Consider the following 26550-nt stretch of genomic DNA (forward strand, 5'->3'; position numbering starts at 1 on the left):
GTAATATTATAGAATACTCGGAAGCAGCTGAACAACCCAACGAGAAAATGTTAAACATGTTTAACGCCATATAATATCTATCACATGGTTGTAGAGAGGAGTTTAGATTATTTTCATATCATAATAGAGCCTATATTTCATTTTAATCACCGATACAATGGTACGCTTATTCACCGTTACCAAGTAAAGTAGCTATAAGTATGAATAATGACGCATATTTTTCATGTCGACAAAGTATAGTTCTTGTCTGTGGTTAAAATTTGAAACATTTGAAGAGTTGAAGAGTTTTTGAGATTATCGACATGATGGGACCTTCATGTTTCATAGTGAAAATAATATTAAATAAAAATTCAATTCGTTATTTCTTTATGATATATAGAATACTCGGAAGCAGCTGAACAACCCAACGAGAAAATGTTAAACACGTTGAACGCCATATAACATATATCACATGGTGAGAGAGCTGTTTGGATTATTTTCATATTATAAGAGAGCTTATACGTAGTATTTCTTACCGGTACAATGGTGCGCTTATTCACCGTTACTCGCCAATTATTTAGCTTGTATGACGCATATTTTGCATGTCGAGAAAGCATAGTTCTTGACTGGGGATGGTTAAAATTTGAAACATCGGAAGAGTTTATGAGATTATTATCAACATGACGAGACCTTCATGTTTCATAGTGGGCGCACAGTACAGAAGTCATGTCACTTGTCTTTATCTGAGCAATATGTAAATGTTACGCAGATAAATGTGTCATTGTGGGTTGTTAGATGTATGAAATTTTAACCTGTTGGTTAATAGTTGTGTTTATATTTGTGTGTTTTGTTTGTATGTTTGCCAGATCGTTTTACGAGATGGTGTGTTTGTTGTATGTGTAAAGGAAAGCATAACATTATACAGTTCTTGTTTTTGTTATTACTTTTAAGAGCAATAACTAGATCATCCCCCCATCCCATTGGTTGCGACTGTGTCAGGATATTACAACTATGCTTGCTTATTACGCCTATTATATTATATTGGAAAGCCACGATGGCGCGGAATTTGTGCTGCATTTAACGGTGTAACCGTATTGAGGAAAGTTTGTACTTGGATTATTGACTAAGCATTTCAATCTCACAGAACTTATGAGACGGTGTAGACAAGTCATACCACTTGTCTTTTTAACGCTATGATATTTATACGCAGATAAATTCGTCCATGCGGATTGTCAAATATGAAAATTTCACCTGTTTGTGTTTTTACTTGTGCGTACAATGTATATATATCCCCATTAGGGGTCATCCCACGAGACCGACACCCATGAGTCATACAGTCCACAAACATAAAAAAGTAGGTCCATGAGTCATCATACAGCCCATGAGTTATACGGCTCACGAGTCATACAGCCCATAAGTTCGACACTAAACACAAAAGGCTCCCGAGACCGACACTAAGCAAAGAGAGCCCACGAGACCGACACTACACAATAAATATTGAGGCTTACGAGACCGACAGTACGCAAAAGAGGCTCACGAGACCGACACTAGGCGAAGAAAGCCCACGAGACCGACACTAGGCAAAAAAGGCTCACGAGACCGACACTAGGCAAAGAAAGCCCACGAGACCGACACTAATAGGCAAAGAGGAAGGCTCACGAGACCGACATGATGAACAGCGCCATCTACATGTCAATTACAAATATGTACCTGTACAGGGTGTTCCATTAAGGGGAAAATTACATACCATACTAACGGGTGCAATTTCGTTACGCTGTCGAGCGAGAGATTGTAACTGATAACATCACCATCTACATATCAACGACATTAAGTATATATTTGTACACGTGTGGCTTTTAGGGGACAGTTCTGTCACGCTACGGGGAGCAACATTGTTACCAATTTTTTTTCGTTTTTATGAAAAAATGATATAGGACAAGAACGATGAATGGTTTAATTCTAGATGCCATCGTGCTATATCTAATAGGCTTTCCTAATTTCTAATTAGACGATGGACAGGATCTAATATTTTTTCGCTCTTTTTCTTTCTCGCTTAAGATATGTAGGCGTCATAAGATATCCTATACTGTCTACTTATAAAGGCCTGCTTAGAGTTTAATTTGTAATTTTCTCTTTAACTATGATGTATGAAATTCAACGAATGAAAACTTTTTTTTATCGCAGCGATTCACCTCGATTTCAGTGGCTTGTGTTTGTAAAATTATTCTTCTCAAAACGGTACATTTTTCATGAAATAGGAAAGTTGTTTTCATGGATGCATCTTCTTTTTCCGAATTTTCAACGCTGCCTTAATTGACGAGTACATTATTTTCTGTGAATTTGTACCATTTCAACGCCTTTGCAGATGACTACCCCCCCCCCCCCATATCATGTAAAGCAGGTGTGCGTTTCAACACTGACAATTTTGTGACTAATTTTCTTGTAGTGAACTTCATTTCATGCCTGGGTATTTTTTCTAGTTGGTTGATCTGAAAGTCCACATCATTTTTATTATTTTTTTTCTAAGAAGGTGTATACCGGCATGGGCTTTTCAGATAGGGAAACGAGGGTGTTTTGGCATTTTCGAAAGCAATGTTGAAACATCTCATGCACTTTTAATGAATTTTGTTTATTTTTTCACAAACACTCACATACGCAAACACAATTAAAGATCTTGAACCGTTCAGGGGGTGAGGGAGGGCAATTGACGAGGTAATACCTTAGCAACTCTCCTTTTCCATCTCTTATACCTTCTTTATGCCATTATTATACAATTGATTAGTCTATAGGTGGCGCATGTTCATCCTGTCGGTCTCGTGTGCCTTCTTTGCCTAGTGTCGGTCTCGTGAGCCTCTTTTGCCTAGTGTCGGTCTCGTGGGCCTCTTTTGCCTAGTGCCGGTCTCGTGAGCCTTTTAAGCGTAGTGTCGGTCTCGTGGGCTTTCTTTGCTTAGTGTCGGTCTCGTGAGACTTTTGTGCGTATATAGTGTCGAACTCATGGGCTGTATAACTCGTGGGCTTATTTTACTTGATGTCGAACTCATGGGCTTTATTTACTCAGTGTCGAACTCGTGGGCTGTATAACTAGTGGGCTGTGGACTTGTGAGCTGTATGACTCGTGGGCTGTATGACTTGTGAGCTGTATGACTTGTGGGCTGTATGACTCGTGAGCTGTATGACTTGTGGGCTGTATGACTCGTGAGCTGTATGACTAGTGGGCTGTATGACTTGTGAGCTGTATATAACTCGTGGGCTGTATGACTCGTGGGTGTCGGTCTCGTGACGTGCACCCGTATATTATGTATGTATGCATGCTATACGTAGATTGTTTTGCGAGTTTGTGTGTTTGAGGGATTAATAAACGGTATCACATTCCTTACGTGCAAAGGGCATCCCCGTATCTACAGCAGCAATGCCAGAAATGTGCAAGATATGACTCTGAAAGCTGAGCAGTTGTCTTAAAAACAAACAAACAAACAAACATCTCGGAGTTCACACATTCATTTGCTAATGTGAAAATGTCTTGGTAAGACATCGTATCTGATCAAAACAGAGATTACTGTAAGATCTGGGGCTATTATAGGCCCTATATATTGAAAGATAAAACTGTTAAAAATGGGAAGTTTGACTTAACTATAACTTTTTCTGAATTCAGATGTCAGAAAATGATTGGAAAACAGTACAAATGTTTTACGACACTGGTAAAACTTTTTTTTTAATGTTGAAAATGTGATGGTGGTGTTTTCAATGTTATCATCGTGTATACTCTATATCAGGGTGTGTCCATCCAGCAATATCACATTATGTCCAATTTGACTACGTGTATATCGTTAATAAGCGACTTCAATCATGCTTTGCAGTGATAGGCTCAGATAATGTGCATGTGTGTGTACGTGTGTATGTGTGCAATATCACACAGCTTCACAACAGAAACAGGGCATACGGATAAATATTCAAAAAGAACAACAACAACAACCAAAAAAGCGAGCATCCAAGAAGGAATTGAAGTGAGATATCATTTATCCATCATAGATCATCGTTATGATAGACTTTCACGTAAAGGTTAGCCACAGTGCGAAACCCAATGACTAAATTTTAACCAGTGAGGTTTCCCACCTCCTTATTTTGACCAAAATAATAATATACTCTCTAAAAGAAAATCGAGTGAAAATATTCACTCTTAAAGGAGTGAATACAAAAAAGAGTGAATTTTGAGTGAAAATGTTCATTTTCAGTCAACATTCAGTCCAATTTCACTCTTAATTCACTCTTTTTTGTATTCACTCCTTGAAGAGTGGATATTTTCAGTCGATTTTTTTTAGAGAGTAGGCCTTTACTGGGATCAGTGCTATAAATAGATTATCTTTGTCAAATGTTTGTGACGGAAACGATCTTCTAAGTTATGATTTTTAGTTCATTTTATTTCGCTTCATATTCATTTTCATTTTAGCAAAGAATGTAAGTTCACTAAGCATCAAGCACAAAAAACCCCAATGTACATGTTGTATATAATATCCAAAAAAAGAACATGAACAAACAAATAATATGTGATGTCTAGATGCATGATATTTACAAAGTGATAGACCCTATTGAAAATGTCGAAAATGAAAAAGCTTAAAAGTTGCAGAACTTGTAATGATATGCGTTGCCCTCCAAATAGTAAATATTAATAGGCACAAAAGAATGTCATCATGTGCGGGCAGTGAAGCGTTACGTGCCAATTTTATGTGATAACAAACACAAAATTGGCGACAAAACTAAAAAACTTAATCCCTTGACAAGGTTGCCATCGTTTTCTTTTATATCAACTTTTATTAACAGAAAAGAAAACGTTTATATTGCGCTTTTATTGATTATAAAAAAGCATTTAATGTTGTTATTGATAGGAAGTTTTGTGGTTTTAATAGTCTAAAGTGTAGGTGTGGATAGCAATATCCTAAATGTTGTTCAAAATATTTCTATAAAAGTGCGAAGTCTTGTATTTTAGCCAATGTACGATGTCTGACCTTGTCACTTGTTATGTAGGAGTTAGACAAGGTGAAAATATCTTACCTTACTGTTTGTCATTTACCTTAATGATTTTGAAGAACATATTTGCATGCGGCTATCCCAATTTGAAATTGTTACTAGTATTTTACAGGGTATAAAACGTTATGTTTTAGAGCTCATGTGATGTTTCGTATGTCGAACCAAAACAGAAACATTTGATACGCGTGTACTGGAAAACTAATTTGTAAAATCTAAGGTAGAATGTCCTTTCGGATAAAGTAAAACATTAGATTTTAGGGAATTTCACCTGATTTCACGAAAAGAAACGACGATAAAATAAAATACGCTCCTACCCGCGCTCCTATTGAACAAAATTGACAACCTACGGACCAACGGACGCAATACTATGCATGCGGCGACCAGCCGACTTCTTGGAAGCCCCGCCCACAAAAGGCACTCAACCACGTGTGTGCTCCGAAGAGATTACAAAACTCGTTGGTGTAACACGTTACATACAAGTACAAAATGTACTGTACAATACTTGTGCACTGCATTCGTATTCGTGTCTCGCGCTTCCTGACGTGAACTGTAGGCATGTTGGCACTCTGACCTGGGTGTTGGGAATCTGTTAGTGTTACAGCAGAACTACTGACCAAGAGCCGGATAATTGAACCGTAAAATCCAGGATTGCCAAGAGTTGTTGACCTAGGCTATGTCGTGCTGTGGGAGTGATGACCTGGTGGACTGGTGGCTATATTACTAACTTTAAGTAAAAGGTTGTGCAATTGTGGACCATACCCAAAAAGGTAAGTAAACACGTCAGTAGAACTGTCGAATATAAATTAAATAGGTCTAGAGCTACAAACCTAAAAGAAAGTTGTGCAGACTGGCTAGTCCTGTTTATTGACCACTTCTAGTTAATTATGCAGATCTCATCCACTTCAGTGTTCCTTAAACGCTTAGGCCGACCAGACGCCGTGCTACAAGTATCAACAAACAATCAGCACAAAGTGTAAATAATTCATCAATGATCATGTACTCGATTAACCCTGTCGCGGGGCGCTGTAACACAGTAACAGCGCCCCGAAGCAACCCATGCAATTTTAGGAAGCACTCAAATGCACTGCAACACGTAAACAACTCACCGCTCAAAAGGACACTTGGATTCGCAACGAAAAGCCACATGATATAAAACCATTATTGTTGAACAATAGAAACGACTATGTATTTCTCACCATTACCTCCGAAAACAAGATAAATAGTCATCTTTGAGACCGTCTACTCGAGATACTGTCCGTTCGCCGTCTTGAACGTAGCACGTAAATATACTGATCTGCGCATGCGCAAATGAATATTCATATTTTACGTCATCTGCCATATGTACAACGTTGCTCGTATTTGGTTCTCGGTTTCATTTATAATAAAGGGACACCTGTTCGTACCAATACCATAGGTATCATGGAGTTCAAAGATGCTCTAAGTGAAGTAGAGGAGGATGCAAAAAGAATTAAGTTCAAAGTGGAGCAAATAGAAATTATCGAGAACGCAGTGAAACAGAATGACACCTTCCTAATGTTGCCAACTGAGTTTGGCAAGAGTGCTTGCTTTGGTTTCATCACCAAATCTTGGAAGTTGGATAAAGCAGGGCTGCACACTAACCCATTTTTTTTTTTTTTTTTTTTTTTTTTTTTTTTTTTTTTTTTTTTGCCGGTCCAACCTGTCTCTGTCGGATCAGTAAATATCCATTTTTCCTCCCCATTTTTGTACTGGTCGGAACAGAAAATTTACTGGTCAACAACAACCTGAAAAAGCATTAACTGGCTTGCAAATTTATTTTCATGTTTTTGTCGACAATAATATTACCCCCCCCCCCCCAAAAAAAAAAATACATTTTGCAAATAAATATTTGGTAAACTCAAGTGCCTTGTTTATGGATCATTTCCTTGAGAAGGAACAAAAAGGAATCATTTGTGAATTGATTTGTTGATACGAAAAGGAAGTAAAAAAAAAAAAAAAAGAAGGGACTGAAATGCGGTTTTTAACTTTCCTCCGAAAATTTCTTCCCGTATCTTACAAGTATGCGTTCTTGAAAGTACACTGCAGGGTCGAATTTGTGATGCTTTGTACTCCTATCTCTTCTTCGTGTATAGAACCATTTTAAAAGATTTGAATGTTTGTGAATTAAAGTGTTAAATGATTATGAACAAAATCAGATTGTATCAAATGCGTTTGTGACTTTCTGTCAACATCGGCGCACGTAGAGTAACACGCGTTACTTAAGTTGCTGCGCTTTTCACATTTTTGGTGCTCAGCTGGATTGTAATGATTATATGAATTATTTTTGCTGTATAGTATTTTCTGATGCATGTGCCAGAAGGGATTCTTTATTTTTCTCCCGATAATCTGTTCGCATTTGTGCATGCGCTCTTGAAAGGTATATACGGCAGCATACGGCATCAGGGTCGAATTCACGATCCTTTTTGCGCTTATTTCTACCTCAAATATCAGCGGGATTGTGACGATTTCATGAACTTTACTTCGGATCACTGTTCGGATGTAATCTGTTGTGATGAACACACCAGAATGGTTGACAATGCGCCCTTTATTTTGCTCCGATAATCTTTTCGCATTTCGTAAATGCGTCCTCTCGGATTAGAAGAAATGATACGGCCGAATTCATGATTCTTTTTGCACCTCTTGTTCTCCTCAAACTTCAACGGGATTGTGATGATTTCATGAATCATTTTGGCTGTAACTTTTATAATGCACGCGCCAAAAGAGGTTTAAAATGTGTCTTATTTTTCTCCCGAATTTCTGCATGCAGTATGCGTTTTTGAAAGATACACAGCATGCAGGGCCAAATTCACGATCCTTTTTGCGCCTATTGTTTCTCAAATTTCAACGGGATTGCCATGATTTCATGGATTATTTTTCGGCTATAATGATTCACGTGCCAAGAGGGGTTGAAAATGTGTTCTTTATTTTTCCCCGATAAAATCTTCGAATTTCGTAAATGCGTTCTTGAAAGATCATAACACGGCCGAATTCATGATCCTGATGTTTGCGCCTATCAATTTAATATCAGCGGGATTGTGACGATTTCATGAATTCCTACAGCTGTAATCTTTTACTTTGCACACACCAAAAGGGGTTGAAAATGTGTCCTTTTATACTTTTTACCGATAATCTCTCCCATTTCGTAAATGCGCGTCCTCTCGGATTAGAAGGTATTCACGGCCGAATTTATGATTCGTTTTGCGCCTATATTGTCTCCTCAAACTTTAACGGCACCGCGGTAATTTTATGAATTATTTCGGCTCTAATCTTTTGTAATGCACACACAAGAAGGGTTGAAAAAACATTCTTTATTTTTCTCCCGAAAATCTCTTCGGAATTATTCATGCGTTTTTTGAAAGACAGTATTCAGGGCCGAATTCGATATCCTTCTTGCGCCTATCGTTTCCTCAAATTTCAACGGGATTGCCATGATTTGATATTCAGCTGTAATCTTTATGATGCACCACCAGAAGGGGTTGAAAATGTGTCTTTTATTTTTCCCCCAATAATCTCTTCGCACTATTCGAATATCACGATTTTTTTGCGCCTATTTCTATACCTCAGATTTCAGCAAGATTGCGATGATTTCGTGAATTCTTTCGGCTGTAATCTGTTGTGATGCACGCACAAGAAGGATTGAAAGTAGTTTTTTTTCCCGATAATTTCTTCACATTTGTGCATGCGTTTTTGATAACCAACATGGCATGCAGGACCGAATTCAAGATCCTTTTCGCGCCTACTGTTTCCGCAAATTTCAACGGGACTGCGATGATTTTATGATTTTTTTTTTTCTCGTCACATTTTGTGCATGCGTTCTTAAAAGGTACACAACAGGACAAATTTCGTTATCCCTTTTGTGCCTATCTTCATTATGAGACCATTCTGAAGGAATGAAATGAAAACAAACGCAATCAGATCTTTATATATACTGCTGTAATTTTTTCAATTTTTCTAAAAATCTGCACAAGTAAACTCGTTCTAACATGTCATCTGCCACGCTGCTGCAAAGCCGGGATCAGATCATGGGTTAAAAAAAGGCATGAGTGAAATGACCACAGAAATGCGTGCGCCCCTACGAATACATACTCCTTGTCTGATGGCATGACCGCCGATCGCAAGCAAACGAACGATGTAAACGCGTTGGGGAATACCGGCATGCATTTCAGCAGTATTGTACATACACGTATAAGGCTTAAAAGGGTATTGATCAAGCAAAACATCCAAAAAAAAAAAAAAAAAAGCCATGGGGAGCAATGGAATACAATCCCAATGACCATGTGGATGGATCTGAAAGGGTTAATTTCTAGTTTTTCATTAACCAATCCATTATGCCTTTAAGATGAAAGCCAATCTAAAATTTTATCAATTTCACGACAATGATAAAAAAAAATCCAGTAGAACAGTGCAAAAATGATAAAATCGGATAAAAAATAAGGAAGTTATGACATTTGGAATTTCAAAAATTTTCAGAAGACACTTCTTGTCCCATTGCTATGAATGAATGAATGAATGAAAATGAAAATGAATGAATACTCAAGAGTCAATTTTATTGATCTGTATGTCACAGTACATAGAAATTTAGCTTCCAATTCTTCCAACTTGTTACACACAATAATTATGAAACACACACGCACGCGGACACACACACACATACACACAATCAAACAGAAAGTGACAAGCCTGACAGAAAAAGAAAGACAGGAAGGATCTCCTCTCATACGGTAGTAAGTCTTTGAAAAAAAAAAGGTCTCTCAATAAATAATCAAACAATTCTCAACTATTGGAAATAAACAAAACATGTATGTAACAGAAGTGTATTCAATTCAAATCACAGTAGAAAATAAACATGAAGCAAAAATGAATATGAGTCCCCAAGAAGCAGAGCTTGTGAGTGGAGCCCATTGTGAATGTACAACATTAAAACTATAATGTACAGTGTGAAAGGAAACTTGATCTATAGATGAGACATCTGGGGCATTGCCTCTGCAGACTGGGGGAAAAAAAAAACATACCCTCTATCATGAAAATCACCTGTTATTTTCTTAATCCTTCACATCTCCAGATGTTCATTATGTGTGCACTTCCTTTATTGCAAATAAATAATGAACCACACATTCGAAATGTGCTTTAAAAACGAAATAAATAAGTGCCCGTAGGCCCGATAGTAAATCATCGCCCAGCATGCATTCTATTTGTTACGTCTCATGAATATTCATTTCAGTTCTCAGCGCGCTGTCCGTTTTTTTTTATCCACACGCATACATTGCGTATTACAGTATGTGCTACGTTTTATCCATATTAGCGCATGCGCTGTGTAAGTCGTACTACAATACGAAATGCGGTAGGACTATAAAAACCTCGGATAAACTCTTTCACAGGGCTCTCAAAACAGATCATATTGTAAATCGACTTCGCCTGCCGTGATTGTAAGTATCTTATCTAAGAGTAAGGCTACTGATTTCAGTATAAAACCCTCTATTTTGGTCTCTGGTCACATAAATGCTTAGCCATATCAGGTGCTTCCGTGACAGGTATAGGTTTGCTGTGCGACCCCTTTACGGTACGTATTTGTCCGTATGGGGTCGCTGCTGCGGTACGTATTTGTCCGTATGGGGTCGCTGCTGCGGTTAGTACTCGATGTACAATAGATGACTGATCGCGCATCATCAACAATTGTTGTTGGTGCTCGATCTGTCATGATAGGCCTCCATGATTTAGATGAACACAATTAAAGTATCGGTGTAGTTTACTAGATTAGGTACCATTATTGACGACTACCAATGAAAAGAGGAACGAAGATTTCCCCTATTAAAGCTTTCCTTGCAACCGAAATCGCACTCTAACTAACTGTTACTAGGTCTATACTATGCGGTACCCCAGGTAATCAAAAAGTTGGATTAGTTTTTTTTTTTTTTTTTTTTTACACACACTGTCACTGTAGGGCCTAATTACAAAAATGTTACTTTAATGGGTCAAACTAGTAGGGAAGGGTCGTGGCTCACGAGGGTCATCATAGACAGAAAGATCCGTAGACGTCTGTCATGTCCAGAGGAGTCTTTAAAAAAAAAATTTTTTTTTGACATTATCGTTCTCATGATGATAAGAGGGGATCTGTGAAGCCAGACGCAGTCTCCGCAGAACATATCCCCGACAACCAGATACAGACCAATCTTTTGGTCGAGAGGATCAAAGCTATAGCCATCTATTCTAGCCATGTTTGATATCTGACCCGATAATATAAGTTTATAGAACTGATACCAGGTACCCATGTGATGATGTAGTGATGTGCCCATCATTTGTTAAATTATGCACAGTTATGAAATGATTGTGTACCGGTAACCAAATGTTAGGCCTACCATTGCTGGCATTATACATGGTAGACAGGAAATTCTGTAGAGTTTTTATATCATTTTCTTGCGTTTGCAGTTCCCCTCCGGGCCCGAAGAGGGATTCCACTTTCCAGGAATTTGAGATAGACGCGTGTAAACGAGTCTCCGCAGAACATATCTGAAACTTAAAATACAGCCCAGGATGATCTTTTTGAGTTTCTGTTTACTAATTAGGCCTCCATCGATCCAAGTTAAGCAAATGAATTAAATGCTTCAACTAGAAAGATGGAAGTCGTCTGTTGAGAGATTATTTTGATGGCAATTCCTGGTAGGGTGTGTATTTTTCATGTAGGGCCTATGTGACTATCCTGTTTGAAAAGTAATACAGTATAGTACTGTAAACAAACCAAACACAAGCAGATCTGTGTAGACCCATGGTAGACCTGTCCCTACAATTACAAATACACGTTTCCTTTTGAGGAACTGAGATTCAGAATAATAATATAGTAGGCTATACATGCCCGTGCTTGCTTTTCTGTCTCAGATTTTTCTCCAAAATTTTCAAAATGGAATCACTTGTATGCTGTTTGATTCGAGAAATGTGTAGACCTACTTTCCCTTCCATCGGGTCATAAGTACCGTAAAACGGGGTGAATAGGGACGGCGAGGTGAATAGGGACAAAACCGAGAAAAGTTTTTTGAATGTGCATGTTTCATATTTGCTTGAACTTTTTTTCTTACTTTTATCACAGGATGGAAGGACCATCCAACAGTGTCCAGAAAGTGGTCCTCCTGATGTGAAAATTTTTTTAAAGGGTACAGGAGGTCCAAATAAAAAGTTTTCAAAAAATCACAAAAAAATCAGGGCGGTCAAAACTTTTCTGCTCCTGTGGCCATTGATTAATGAAATTCATTGAAAATGTTCATGAATCTAGCCTATTAGGTCCTACAACACACCTTTAAATATGAAATAATTATTCCTACAGGAATTTGTGACAGCACATTTTTTCTTCTCTTGGGCAAAAAATCAGTTAGACTGGGGTGAATAGGGACACCATGGTGTCGTTTGATTGGCCCTTTAAATTTTCTGTGTGATTAACTATTACAATGTCATAAATTGCTCTGAAATGGTTGTTATGTCCAGCTATTTCCAAAAGTGTGAATTTTTATTCTAAATCTCTTGACAAGAGAGCAATAAGATCTTTGGATATGTGGCTTCACTTTTATACACATAGATGAGAGTGAACTTTGCTGTGTTAACCCTAACTTGGGGAGGAAGGGTCTGGGAACCCCGGCCCCACCCACCCTCTTGGGAATTTTTTTCACTGCCTAAGACAGGCTAGGACTTTTCCACTTGTATTTCATGACCCTTTTCTCTGTCTTCTGCATGTTTTAATGCCAATAACACATCTGTTTGGGTCAGACCCATACTATAGGTGCCAGCTTATAATTGCTGTAAGAACTCCCAAAATATCCCCGACATCATAAGAGTCAAGTTACACTGAATTTAGAGTGTATGAATAAGATTGTACATCATGATTTGCCACTAGAAGAAGAAGTGGGTTAATATTTGAGTGCAATTCAATGGATTAGCAAAGTTTTGACTTACTTTTCAATCTTAACCTTTGACCTGATGGGTCACATTTTTTTATATCAGTTCATTTTGTTGGGCTGTTGCAATTTTTGTTAAAGATTGATTTATCAATGGAATAGATTGCTCTTAAATGTTTGTATATCATTTTTAAACTCTGTAGTTGTTCCCTTAATCCAATTCATTGGATGGATTGAAAAAAAAAAATGCCTCCAAACAGCTTTTTTGGGATAAAAAAATAGTGTTGTCCCTGTTGACCCCAAATTTGGGGTCAATAGGGACAGCATCATTTTATCAAAAAACATACTTTTCCCCCAAATATTTATTTTTTTTCACAATACCAAATTAAAGGTATTTTAGGTGGACATAAAATCCCCACATAAGATCGAGTCTCTAGGCTGCATGAAAAAAAATACAATCATAAGAACTTTAAATTTGTCCCTATTCACCCCGTTTTACTGGTGTATTTGTGCTTACCAGTGGACAATGCTGTTACTATTCATCATGGTGAAATTGTCCTGAACAGCCTGATAACCATGGTAATAGAAAAGCATGGTAGAAGCGTAATCAGATATGACATTGTTGTTGTTGTTGTTGTTTTTTCAATGTTTGGAATTTTAAAGTTGCACACAAAATTTCCAGACAACAATGATAGAAGTTTCAAAGACCTAAAGTTATGCAAGTTAGATTAAGTCATAATGTGATCGTATGGAGAATTCTAGACAGATAAATCTGCCTCTTGTTCAGTGGCCTCTTGTTTACCTGTACAGTTAGTAATACAGTCGGAGGGGCCGACTGTACTACCGACTGTCCAGTTCAAGAGGCATATTTATCAGTCTAGATGAATTCCCACCCATATCAAGGAGAAGCATGTTGGAGATTTGTTACCGGTACCTTTTGTACTGTCTGCAATTCTTATCTAGCAACAGCCTTATCAATTCATGATCTGCTGAAAAAGGAAAACTAAACCAAGTGTCACCATGAATGGCCAGGACCAGATCAGATTGGTGTCAGGAATGTGCTGGGCGGTATTTCTGTCTCTGATCTACCAAGATTGGAGCAATGGATGGAACTATGGTGACTGCACATGGTTGTGGCTGATGGTGAAAGGTACAGTAAATGATTAAATTTTTTACTGGTGTATTTGTGCTTACCAGTGGACAATGCTGTTACTATTCATCATGGTGAAATTGTCCTGAACAGCCTGATAACCATGGTAATAGAAAAGCATGGTAGAAGCGTAATCAGATATGACATTGTTGTTGTTGTTGTTGTTTTTTCAATGTTTGGAATTTTAAAGTTGCACACAAAATTTCCAGACAACAATGATAGAAGTTTCAAAGACCTAAAGTTATGCAAGTTAGATTAAGTCATAATGTGATCACCTCACAGCTTTCCCTTTGGTCTGTTAATATAATACCGGTAGTCTTTGTTTTTCCCTGTACAACACCTTAATCCCATATACAGTCATCATTACTTGGTTAACAGCACACAACAATCTATTTGAAAAAAGCAGGGGTTTTTGTCATTTATTACTAAACAGGACATTAAAGATTTGTGTGCAGGTCCAAGGAAAACTTTTTACCTTGACTATTTACACCTATGATCATGTATTGCATCAGATGGTTGCTTGTTTGTACTTGTGTTGTATAAAACCACCAATATTGAAGAATATCATGCAGTAAAAGATTTGAGATTTCAAAGAAACAACTGAAAAACTGCATGACTAGGGTTGATTTCTAACAGAATTTTTCCTGTGTTTGAAGTTAGTCGCAGATTTATGCTAGCCTGAGTTAATTTTCAACTCTTACTAGAGTTTTTCTGAGGTTAAACGTTTCATGCAACAGGCCCCACCTGTACTCAAAGATGATTGTACCAATGGTAATTCTCAAACACTTTCTAGCACTTGCTCCAGTGTTAATCGGTATTCAAGTCCATTAATGGCATATACCACAAGGAAGACAAGGATCAAAATGCTACCACCTTACAAGCTCAAGTGGATCAGTACCGTAGCCATGAAGTCTATTTGCAATGTTTGTTCGTTTATTTTTCCGTTTTTCTTTTAAATCTTTCAGGTACTGTGACAGTAATATCTGTCATATTGGGAATCCTGACACTCCACATGTCTGTCATACCAGCTTGCCGTTTTACCCCTGCACGTATTCTTGTTGTCCAGTACCTCTTTGATAACTTCATGACTGCCGTTGGTATCTACTTTTCCCGACTACACGAGGACCAGACAAGGAATTGCAAAACGTCGCAAGAAAAGTTTTTGCTGACTCTTCTCTCGCAGCGAGCAGAGACGGCATACGGAAAGGACAATAAATTCAGCTCACTGCGGTCTGTTGCTGCTTTTCGTGAGCATCATCCGGTAACCACTTATCCTCACTTTGCATCCTACATGGATCGCATCGCCAAGGGTGAAGAGAATGTGGTCATTCCAGGCATGCCACTGAGAATGAGCTTGACATCAGGGACCACTGGTGAGCGGAAGTTGGTCTTACAGTCCAAAAAACGTGTGATGCTCTTCATCTTCAAGTTTGTTCCCATCGGCCAGCGCATCCTGCGCTCATACTTCATCCCCAATTTCTCTCCCTTGCTGAAGACCTGTTATCTGTACACTCACACCACCCCGAGTCATACATCAGGGGGATGTGTCCTTGGACCCACAACTATGCTCAATCTGCCGGATATTCTCTATCGCCTTCAGTACTCTACACCACCAGCTGGGATGCGTCTCACTAATGAGCAGCAAGCCGTTTATGTGCACCTTCTCTTTGCTCTGCGAGACAAAGACATCCAAGCTCTGTTTGCCATATTTGCTTCCACACTGTACTATGCTTTCAAGACCCTGGAAGAGAGTTGGCCCCACCTGGTAACGGACGTTCGAGGGGGTTGCATCAGTGACCACATCGGTCTTGCGGATGACATCAAGGCTACCTTGGAGAAGGAGCTGCTTCCTGATCCCAGGAGAGCAGATGAGTTGGAAAGGGAGTTTCAGAAAGGCTTTGATAACATCGTGGGGCGTATCTGGCCTAGAATGAACAGCCTGTGGGGCGTGACGTCGGGGTCCATGACTGTCTATGCAGACATTCTAAGAGCAAAGTATACCAAAGGCAAGACAATTTTCTTTTTCCTTTTTCTTGGAAATGAGCTCTTCCACTGTGTTAGTTGCCTCATCTGCTGGCAGAATGATGTACAATGTACCATCACTCATTCCTACAGTTCATTTAGCTGAGTTTATTTTCAAGATTATGCGCGAAACCCCTTTGTATATCCATGGAAGTTACTCAATTATAATTTGTCCAATGCCCATCACCATTTGCAACATATGAACATTTTAAGAAATGCAAGTTTCAGTCTAAGTAGTGTTTCTACCGTGTACCACTTCATTTGAATGATTTACAATGAGGGCTTACTTTTGCACTTAAAATGTCATATTTTCTCAACAGACTAACTGCAGAGAGGATTTGATAATCATGTGAATATGATGACTTTTCAAAGCATCTGAGAAATGAAAGATTTTAGGGTCATAGGATGATGCTGAATCCCGTAATTATTCCCTCCTCCTCATTTATATGCAGGCCTACCCATTGTGTCCATGATATATAACTCTACGGAGGGTCTCTTGGGCGTCCTACATGGTAAAGGGGAGCGAACAGAGTACATCACCTTCCCAGGGGACGTCTTCTACGAGTTCATACCTATTGAGGAGAGGTGAGTTGATGGCTTCCAAGCTCCTGTGTGGCTCCTGGGTACTGGTGAAGGACTTCTTTTTCATATTCTGCTTCTTTTTTTTCTCTCTCTCTTCTTCACCTGCTCATTCTCTCTGTCTACATATTGACACATCATGTTTCTTTGTCATTATAATATAAATCAAGGAGATGTGAGACACAGTATACTTTTTAACTCCAACCCCCCCCCCCCCCCCGCCAAAAAAAAAAAAAGAAAAAGGAAGAAGAAAATGTACACTTTTGTACCTGTAATGCCTTGTAATTGGGACTAAATACATGTGTTTCCAAAGAGAAATTGGATCACAAAGAAAAATGTTGGTAATAAATGATTCTTGTTTTTTCTTCTTTTTCTTTTGTCTAGTCATCCTCTCCTTCATTTTCTCTTCTACTTTGTCAGAATGAAGCAGTCTTCGTAGAATATTATATATGAATCTTTTTTCTTTTTTTTTGTTAAGACGGCAGAGAGTCATTTTGTGCACGGTGCTTGAAGTACTGGTGAGGTAGCTATGCTTGGCCAAGATAGTCCCTTCCTTATATTCTCTTGTGAAGATCACATGAGACAGCTGTTTCCTGTTTGCAGAAACAAACTTCCTGTTAGTTGTTACCAGCAAACCGCTACATGGTGTATCTTTAAAGGACAAGTTCACCGTCACAGACATGTGGGTCGAGTGAATGCAGCAATATTAGTAGAACACATCACTGAGAGTTTGAGGAAAATCAGACAATCCGTTCAAAAGTTATGAATTTTTGAAGTTTCTGCTCAGTCACGGCTGGATGAGAAGACTACTTTAGCTTGTTATGTCACATGTGTACAATGATATAAAGAAAGTATAAAGAAAATTCAACATATTTTCACTTTTCTCACGTAACAAAAGAACACTCTACTTCTCTCTTTCAGAAGGCAAGGGGAATAATATTACCCTTAACATGCGTCAGTAGCAAGTCGAAGAAATGTGCACTTTATTCAAAAAGTAAAGTTTTCTGATGTTCTCTTTTTATTTTCATTATTATATCGTTGTACGCATGTGACATCATACACTGTAGCAGTCTCCTCATCCAGCAGTGATTACGCAGATACTTTAAAAATTCATAACCTTTAAACGGATTGTCGGATTTTCCTCAAACTTTCACTGATGTGTTCTACTAATATTGTTGCACTCACTCAATCCACATGTAGATGAAGGTGTACTTGTCCCTTAAAATGCATGTATGAGTGTAGGAGAAAGCAGTGAATGTGCAGTGTACCACAGTTCTTCATATGCAAATAATAAGTTTATCCCTGTTGGCTATAGGGGTGAGAAAATTCTTTTGTCACATGTTGGAGGAATTACTTTCTGTTACTCTTTAAGCTTTTATTTTCATGTACAGATATTTTCGCAAATGAGGTGGTCACGGACAATTGTGTGAGATGTTGTTTTCGTGCATCAGCACCGACACTATGGAAAATGTACTATTACCTCAGCGCATGGCAACAATTTCTCGCATGTTGATTAATTTGCAATTCAATTGTTATTCATGAAGTTCGTGAAAATTAAATCCTCACAAAAATAACAGCTTATAAAGTAATATAACAGATAGATCTTTATGTTTAAATACCTTTATAGCCAGGGAGATCAGCCAAACACACTTCTTGCAGAGGAGGTGCAAGAGGGGGCCCTGTATGAAATAGTTGTCACTACGATGGATGGCCTGTATCGGTACCGTATGGGAGATGTCGTGAAGGTGACCGGCTTCTACAACACAGCACCCATCATAGAATACCAATACAGGTCAGTGATGTATTGTTTGATTCATTATTGTCTTGACTGGTAAGTCATTGAATTCGGGGTAAATAATTTTTCGATGGGGTCCCATTTAATTTCTGTCTTCTTTTCTTTTTGTGTTTAAAACAACAACAATTAAAACAGGAAAGCCCTTTGCTTCATAGTTAATGAAACATGGGAAATAAGCGTTTGTGCTGCGTGTCATATAAAAGAAGGAAATAAAGGAGAAATGGGAAAGTGCAAGTTCTCTGTAGCTGCACTTTTCTCATCTAGTAAACTGCAAAGCTCTCTCAGATTGGTCACAATGTCGGCCCAAAGATGTAGACAAAATATTAGTATTTGATTGAGCTGAGCTGGAAAAAAAAAAAAAAAAACTTTTGAAGAGCCAAAGTTTACCTCAGGTTGAAAATGGTTGCAAAGCATGGCACTCCAATACATATGCAGTGGGAAAAGGGGAGAAAGGTCATAGGATATTTGTAGCAAACCCCCCCCCCCCCCAAACAAACACACACACACACACACACACGTGATTTCATTTGTCAGAAGATACCCTTCCCTGGATCATTCAAGCCTCGACTTGACCAAAAGGTAAGAAAGAGAGAAAGAAGAAAGTTAAAAAAAATTTAAAAAAAGAACAACTTGGCTCCTCCCCTCCCCCACCCCACCCCCAATCTATTTAAGAATGAGGGGGCAAGGGAATGATGTCACTCAAGTTTTCAATTCACCTTGTTATTTCGCCCAATTAACCCGTTGAGGATGAGTCCCGAGTAAACTCGGGCAGGTGTCTATGGGAAATGCTTGTTGTAGCAAAATCAGACCATCCTCAGCGGGTTAAGGTATTTCATAACCTAGCCCTAAGTCATAGTTCAGAGCCCTTATCCAGAGCTGTAATCAGTTATCACTTCATGAATCATGGTGACCCTATAAAATTAGCAGAGACTCCAACTCTCCTGTTTTCGACGGGAGATCTCCCGCCAAAAGCGCATTTTTGCAAAATCTCCCGTTCTCCCGCTTGAGATTTGATTTTTCCCGCCCTGGATCTGTGTCTCCTGTTTGAAAAGATTTCTTACTTATTGCTATCGTATATTGAAAAAATCAGCCTTAGATAGCACCAGAGAACATCTAGAACCCTAGGAACTTCGCGCTTCTCACACATCAACTTGGAGTCTCCCGTTTGCTAGGGGTTTCGGGCGGGAGAATCTCCAGATCAGAAGGTGCTTGGGGTTGGAGTCTCTGAATTAGTGAGAAAATCAACTAAACAAAATCAGACTGTGCCTGTTTATTATGCAGGGTAGCTGATGTACTGGATGTGGCAGGTGAACAAACTCCAGAGACTCTGATCAAGGAAGCTCTCCACATACTGGCTACCCAAAGGAGGATGCTGCTGGTAGATTACACAACTCAAGGATGCAGTCTTGGTGCAGAAGATAACAGTGAGTTTAAAAGATGATTTTCATTTTCATTTTTCATTTATTGGTTTCTGCAATTTTTTCAGGAACAAAAGTTTAAAAAGAAAATAAATGTTCGAAACATGATGAAACTAGGGGTGCATTTTGATTTTGTGATACATTAGTGATACAAATTGAGTAAAATACAACACAGGCTTATTATCAATGGGCAACGTAAATCATATTTTTAATGGAATGTTCTGTCAGGGGTTGACACAAAAAGCAAAGCATAAGCGTGACAACTCTGGAAGAAATCTATAATAAACTTTCTTCATGCAAAATGTGCAGATGCATGTGTATGAGGTGCTAGGGACGTGATTGGACGGGGGTTGGTGGGAGGTAGCTGGCCCTTGAAATGTACATTAGAGTTGTCATAATTAATTGTGACCGTGCACCTCAAAACGAACATAAAGTCGCACACACTGATTTTGCGTGAGGACTGAAAATAAGTGAAATGGGTCAACCTAGCCGAACTTGACTTTTTCATATTTTCTGAAAGAGCGGGTCTTCTTTTACATTATGTTAAAATTTGGTATCATAAAACGGGCAGGAAAGTGTGTGTTTTTTTGCAGTTTACCTCGAACATTTTTGGTAGAATAGTGTGATTAGGTGTGTCTTTAGAATCCCTTTTTCATTTCTGAAAAACCTTGTCCACACACTTCACTTTCAACTCTAATAACTTTTAAAAGGATAGTGCTACTGCTTTGAAATTTGGCATTGATTATGGACAGAATGTGTTAATGAGGCATGCTCAATTTCAGTTTAATTTGATAATCCCTTCATTGTTGTTACTCTGGTGGTTTACTTCCTGTTTTTTGTCCTATTCATCGCACAAAGAGCACGGTTTGGTAAAGATAAAGCGCTTGAATAGACTCTGTACTTAAGAGCCTCTTGTCGCAGTTCACACTTTTCCTGAGTTTGTGCTTTCATTTCAATATTTAGATAGGTTAGGAGAGTCCATTTGATTTGAGTAATACACCATTTTAAAGCTTAAAGTCTGCTCTTTCAGAATATGGTCTTAACTAAAAATTCATGTCTGGCGACTTTTTGTTTGTTTTGAGGTGCAGGGTCACAATTAGAAAGTACTACACACATTTGATATAGTTTTTGGTATGTGTGAATTATAAATTGTGTTTTCCCTGTCTTACATTCTGGACAGCTATCTGTCAAGACACAGATTTACAGATTCTTTATTGTCTTGAATTTCATATTGATGTGTTACCCATAAGGCAGATCCCCATTTGGGGGTTGCACATGCAGTATCTGTGGTGCTATACTGTGAAATACACTGTGTGTGTTAGGCTTTATCTGTTTTTATAGGGATGATGAGAAAAAATACATTGTAATATGCTAGTATTTGGGCTGTTTTATCATAGTGTTCTTGCTATATGCCCGTGAGGAAATCATGTGTTCAGTACGAGTCAAACAGCGGTGTGCAGTGGAACCCCTGATGTTGCAAACGCGCTACAGTCACCAAAGTAGAATTTAGAAGGGAATTGAATTGAGTGAAGGCGTATTGAGATTTGAGCATGAGATCTCTCCACATTGTAAAACATGATCCAAAACATGCAACCATTTGATTACACATGGATGCTCACCATGAGCTGAGTTTGTTTTAACAGTGAGGGTAATGACAGTAATTAATTTGAACACCCCCACCTTCTACTTAGATCTGAAATGCATCAATTCAAATGTGACTTCATATTTCTCCTTTGTACTCTACCAGAGCAAATTATTTTGCAGTGCTGTATGTAGATAAATCTTAATTTTGCCTTTAATTCATCACAAATGTCTAGATGCAGTATATTGATTATTTGCGTTGTTTCTCTCCCACCTAGGTTTGGAAACAGGAGGTAGCAAGGGCTATTACACTGTGATAGCAGAATTTGATGAGCTGCAACATAGGGTAGAGACTGAAGATGTCAACTTGAAGCAGGTGAGTCATAGTTACTGAGTGTTAAATTTATTGATCGAGTGCACAACAAACATTGGGTAGCAAAGTAATATTTTGATCTTTTGTACGAAATTATTAGATCTTTGTTTTGTTGGAACAGAGTATGCATTTCAATTGTGACAAAAAAAACAACAAAATATTACAAAACAGTAAATTTAAAAAAAAACTTTTATACAGTTTATTCCTCTAAAACAATGACATGATCCTCTTTTCTTTCAGTACAATGAGGATTGATTCTTGTAGAATGTAATTTTGGTAATAAAATGATAACATGATGAAGGAGTCTCAAGTCTGATATGATATAATGGTATGTTTCCCAATTATTATTTCAGCAACTAGTGTCATTTGTATCTGTTGCAAAAATAGTGATTGTTGTTTTATCTATTTCTTGACTACAGGGAATATATAACTTTCAATGATTTGTAATGTTGTGCTTAAAGAGGTACACATTTCATCACAGTATGACAATCCTTAATGATTCAGTATGTGTTGTGAACATACTAGATGTATTGGGTTTCCTTGAGAACTGAAATATCGGGTAATGGCTTCCTTGCAGCTGCTTTCCCCTGAACTGTGTTGTGTTTGATACCAGTATTTTATGTTTTGCTGAATACATGATTTATTACATCAGACCTCGTAAGAAAGCAACCAACTAAGTGGCAGTGTTCAGTAACCACCCCCCCCCCCCCCCCCCCCCCCCGTTTCCTGTTTTCAATAGCTTGCTATCCAAGCTGATTTATTGCGTGACATAGCATTATTTTGGAATGCATGCAGGGCAGGTTATGCTTATTGCAATTGGCTGTGCACACTTACCGGTACTTGTTCACACTTTGCTTTGTATTGTAGACTATGTGAAAACAGCAGCAGTAAGTAGCTGATGATAAACTAGAAATGTCGCTATGGCGACTGATGCCTCCGCCATAATGCATGATTCTCCCAATAGGTGTATAGTACAATGTCTTCACAATGTGTGATGACAGTTTCACATAACTGGCAAAATATCGAAATAACAGGTTTGTCAGAAATATCTTGAATGTTCACTTTCCACGAACTGGGTTTGCTATAATTGTCTATTAAAGAGTGCAGCACACATACTTTTTTACTTGACTTCTGACCGACCTTATTATAAGTTTATGCATTGAGTATAATTTTCAAGGTATGAAGAAAGAGTGTAATTACAGTACAAAATATATCTTCTTTTTTTCTCAGTTAAAACTGACCTTTGACCCTTAACCTTTGACCTTTGACCTTCTGGCTGGAAATTTCCAAGAGAATCTCCATTAAGTAATACATGTACATATATTAAATTTTAAAAGTAATAATGCAATCATTGCATATACTAGTAAATGAGGGAAATAGGAACATTTTGAGGAGTTGGCCTTGACCTTTGACCCCTGACTATTGACCCATGACCCCTAAATTCCCTAGATAATCCCTGCCAGTCAGTACATGCATATGTACCAAGTTCCATCAAGATGCATTGAACCATTTGCGAGAAAAGTGATATTGCAACATTTTCACCTAACCTTTGACCTTTTGACCTTTGACCTTATGACATGAAACTCTCTCTGGAAAATTTTTACGCAGTAGTACATGTCTACACTAAGTTTCAAGAAAATAACTGCAGGCATTGCATAGATATGGGGGAAATAGCAACATTTTTAGCATTTGACCTTGACCTTTTGACCTCTGACCTCGTGCCAATGTCACTCAAATCTACTCAACTAATTGTCCCATCATACATCATCCTTGGACCAAGTTTGGTGAAAGCTGCTTCATCTAGTTTTGAGTTATCACGTAAACAGATAAATTTTAGGATTTGACCTTGATCTTTGACCTTTGACCTCCGTCCAATTTCACTGAAAAACTAATCAAGTAATTTTCCCATCACACATCATCCTCCAACAAAGTTTGGTGAAATTTGCTCCATCCAGTCTTGAGTTATCGCGTAAACGGATACAATTTCATGAGTTGACCTTGACCATTGACCTTTGACCTTTAGCCGATTTCACCCAAAATCTAATCAAATCATTGCCCCATCATACTTCATACTTGGACCAAGTTTAGTAAAATTCCAGTAAATATTACTCAAGTTATCGCGTAAACGAAAGCGGACGGACGTACGGACGGACGGACAACCCGAAAACATAGTGCCTCCGGCACCACTTCGTGGCGGAGGCATAAAAATAAGTTGCCACTTGATTGCGGATCATAGCGTTGTTGGTAAAGATTGATTGATTCATTAATTGGTACAGCATAGCTCATTTGCACAATGTATAGTCCTTAATACGTGATTATGCGTGTTGGCTAAGCAGGTGATCCTCTGGGTTGCAGAGACCATGATTTTGTTGTGGTGGCATGTAGTCCGCACCTCTAATTCACTGTGTACTTCTGTTAAAATAGTGCAGCCTTGTTACCAGCCAATGCAGTAGAGAATGAAGATGTGACTTGACTATTTTCTCGCTCTCGATTCAAATGACCTCTGCCTCAGCTTTTACCTGAGATGACAGAAGAGCTGGATGCCATCCTCCGACGTCTGGATAGTCGCTATGACAACCTTCGTGCCGATGGCAGCATTTCCCCTCTTGACCTGGTGCTGGTTGGTCAGAATGCCTTTGGTGACCTTCGGTCAGTCATCGCTGACCAATCCCAGGTATCCACCATGCAGATTAAAGTGCCCAAGGTCTTGAGAAATGAGAAGTTTTATGAGCTTCTAAAGGAGAGAAAATTGACTTAGCTCAATTTGAAAAAGATGTTTCTTTGTGAGGGGAGAACCATGGGGATTATAACTTTGCAACACTGTCCGTTTCGTGCTGATAGATACTGCTTCTGAAATGCTAATGACTTGTTTGTGTGGGTTCACAGTCATGGCATATTTACTGTGTATCGTAGACCTGAATTATGTCACATGAGGAAACTTGTAAATAATTGCTACAATAAGATTGCTTGTGTATGAGAATTTTCTACTTTATAAAAGCAAGGCTTTCATCATGTGTGTGCTATTCTGTGTGAGATTTCCAGTGGTGCTTCCTGTGTAAATGGTGCTCTATAACATGTGCAGCAAAGGCTTTGTAATCATCACAGTTAGTGTTACTTATAAATTTGAATGCATGCTTTAACGGTTCAATGATCCTTTGTAAAAGTCAATTTCAGATTTCAAACTTGAATCTGTTCCCTGAGAATCTTACGAGATAAGGTTGGTGCTTTTAGATTCTTATTCTCTGTGTTATTAGTGTCATTATTACCGTACCCGGTAATTATCACTGTCATCACCATCATAAAACAAGGAGTATTATCTATGTAATTATCATGACTATTAAAGGTTGCAGAAATTCTCAAAAATCTCGTTCTGCAGTCACGTATATGTAGGTTGCATTAATTTTTCCCATCAAGAAGGTGTACTTCTCAATTACATCACAAATTTTCTAAAATCTTCTTAAACAATCATGCAGATGTCATTCATTTCTTTAATTGATTTTTTTCTACTTATATGTAATGTTATTTCATATCCTTGATTCTGCAAAATTATAAAGATGCAAAATTCATCTTACCTGGGCAAGTGTGAAAATGTCCTCTTTTCTAAGATGTCACACATGATGGTTAAGTTTATATTTATGTGTATTTTTGTCTAAACCAGACTTTGACTGCACAGAAATTACATTTATGACCACTCAGCTCAATCTGTGCAGCTGTATTAATGAAAACATGTTCTGTTTCACTGTAAAGCAATGCCTGTTTGAAAAGAAATGATTGTTTTTGTTTTTTTATATGCTCCAGGTGAGACAATTCGAGTTGGGCAATCCATATGGCATATTTTGGTGCATTGCAGAGAATCCTAATCTGCAACCTTTTTTGGTTTTGAGCTAGGTGGTCACATTTCATTCGCTGTTTTTTCTCAGTGGAATACAAATGGACCTTTTTGTATCTTTAGATAATGAAGTGTAGGCTGGTGTCTGCATTACACACTCACTGCACATGGTGGTTCAATATGTGTAAGAAACCGTGGCATGCTACACACCTTTCCACGTACACTAGTATTTGTGTCAAAGGTCGTGCACACCTCTTGTCTGCACTCAATGCCAATTCATGTTCAGAGTGTAATAGGCTGCTGTCATATGATATTAAACTCGGGTAAGTATCATGGTGAGTGTTTAATGATGATGATGTCCATCATAAGCATTTGCCAAATTCTCTTTTACACCTACAATATTGTGTGTCTAACAAAGTACATGTAGTGTACGTCTGTGTCTTTGTTCTGATGCTCATGGTCATCTACTGTATGTGTGCTTGCGAAAGGGGTTTGCCACCTTCATTTAACTTTGCACTTATGTCCTGTATCAGCTGTCAGGACCCAAAATTATGTTATTTGTTCGATAAACAAAGTAACATTCCATATGTACAGTTCGACCTCGATTATCCGGCCGGGTCGGGACCGGCGCTCATCGGGATAAGTGAATTGGCCGGATATGGGAGACACAATATTAATGTATATAGCTGCCGTCCAAGCTGCTGTCCCAGTGCACTGGCAGCTAGGCAGGCAGCGTACCCCACAATGGTGGTGTAATCTATGCTAGCCCGCGCAAAATTGTAGTCCCTTCTTCACAAAAATAAAGTATATCTTTATGTGAAAATCAAACATGTTTTACCTCATTAGATATCGAGAAATGCTATCATGCACATCCTATGAAATTAGTGAAGTAGATCCATGA

At 38.4% G+C, this 26550-nt stretch overlaps 1 protein-coding gene across 1 annotated transcript; it reads left to right on the top strand.

The window, feature by feature from the left end:
* Positions 1–5611: 5611 nt before the first annotated feature.
* On the top strand, positions 5612–24842 carry LOC139741293 (uncharacterized). Its single transcript, XM_071651883.1, has 8 exons — positions 5612–5639; positions 13901–14052; positions 15018–16058; positions 16527–16659; positions 18281–18445; positions 19730–19872; positions 21726–21823; positions 24333–24842. The coding sequence occupies exons 2-8, from the start codon at positions 13923–13925 to the stop codon at positions 24576–24578; spliced, it is 1956 nt and encodes a 651-aa protein (XP_071507984.1). The 5' UTR covers positions 5612–5639; positions 13901–13922; the 3' UTR covers positions 24579–24842.
* The last annotated feature ends 1708 nt before the right edge of the window (positions 24843–26550 follow it).

This window comes from Diadema antillarum, unplaced genomic scaffold (genome assembly GCF_040938485.1).
Source record: "Diadema antillarum isolate AM-2024a unplaced genomic scaffold, OU_Dant_1.0 seq00000915_RagTag, whole genome shotgun sequence".
NCBI lineage: Eukaryota > Metazoa > Echinodermata > Echinoidea > Diadematoida > Diadematidae > Diadema > Diadema antillarum.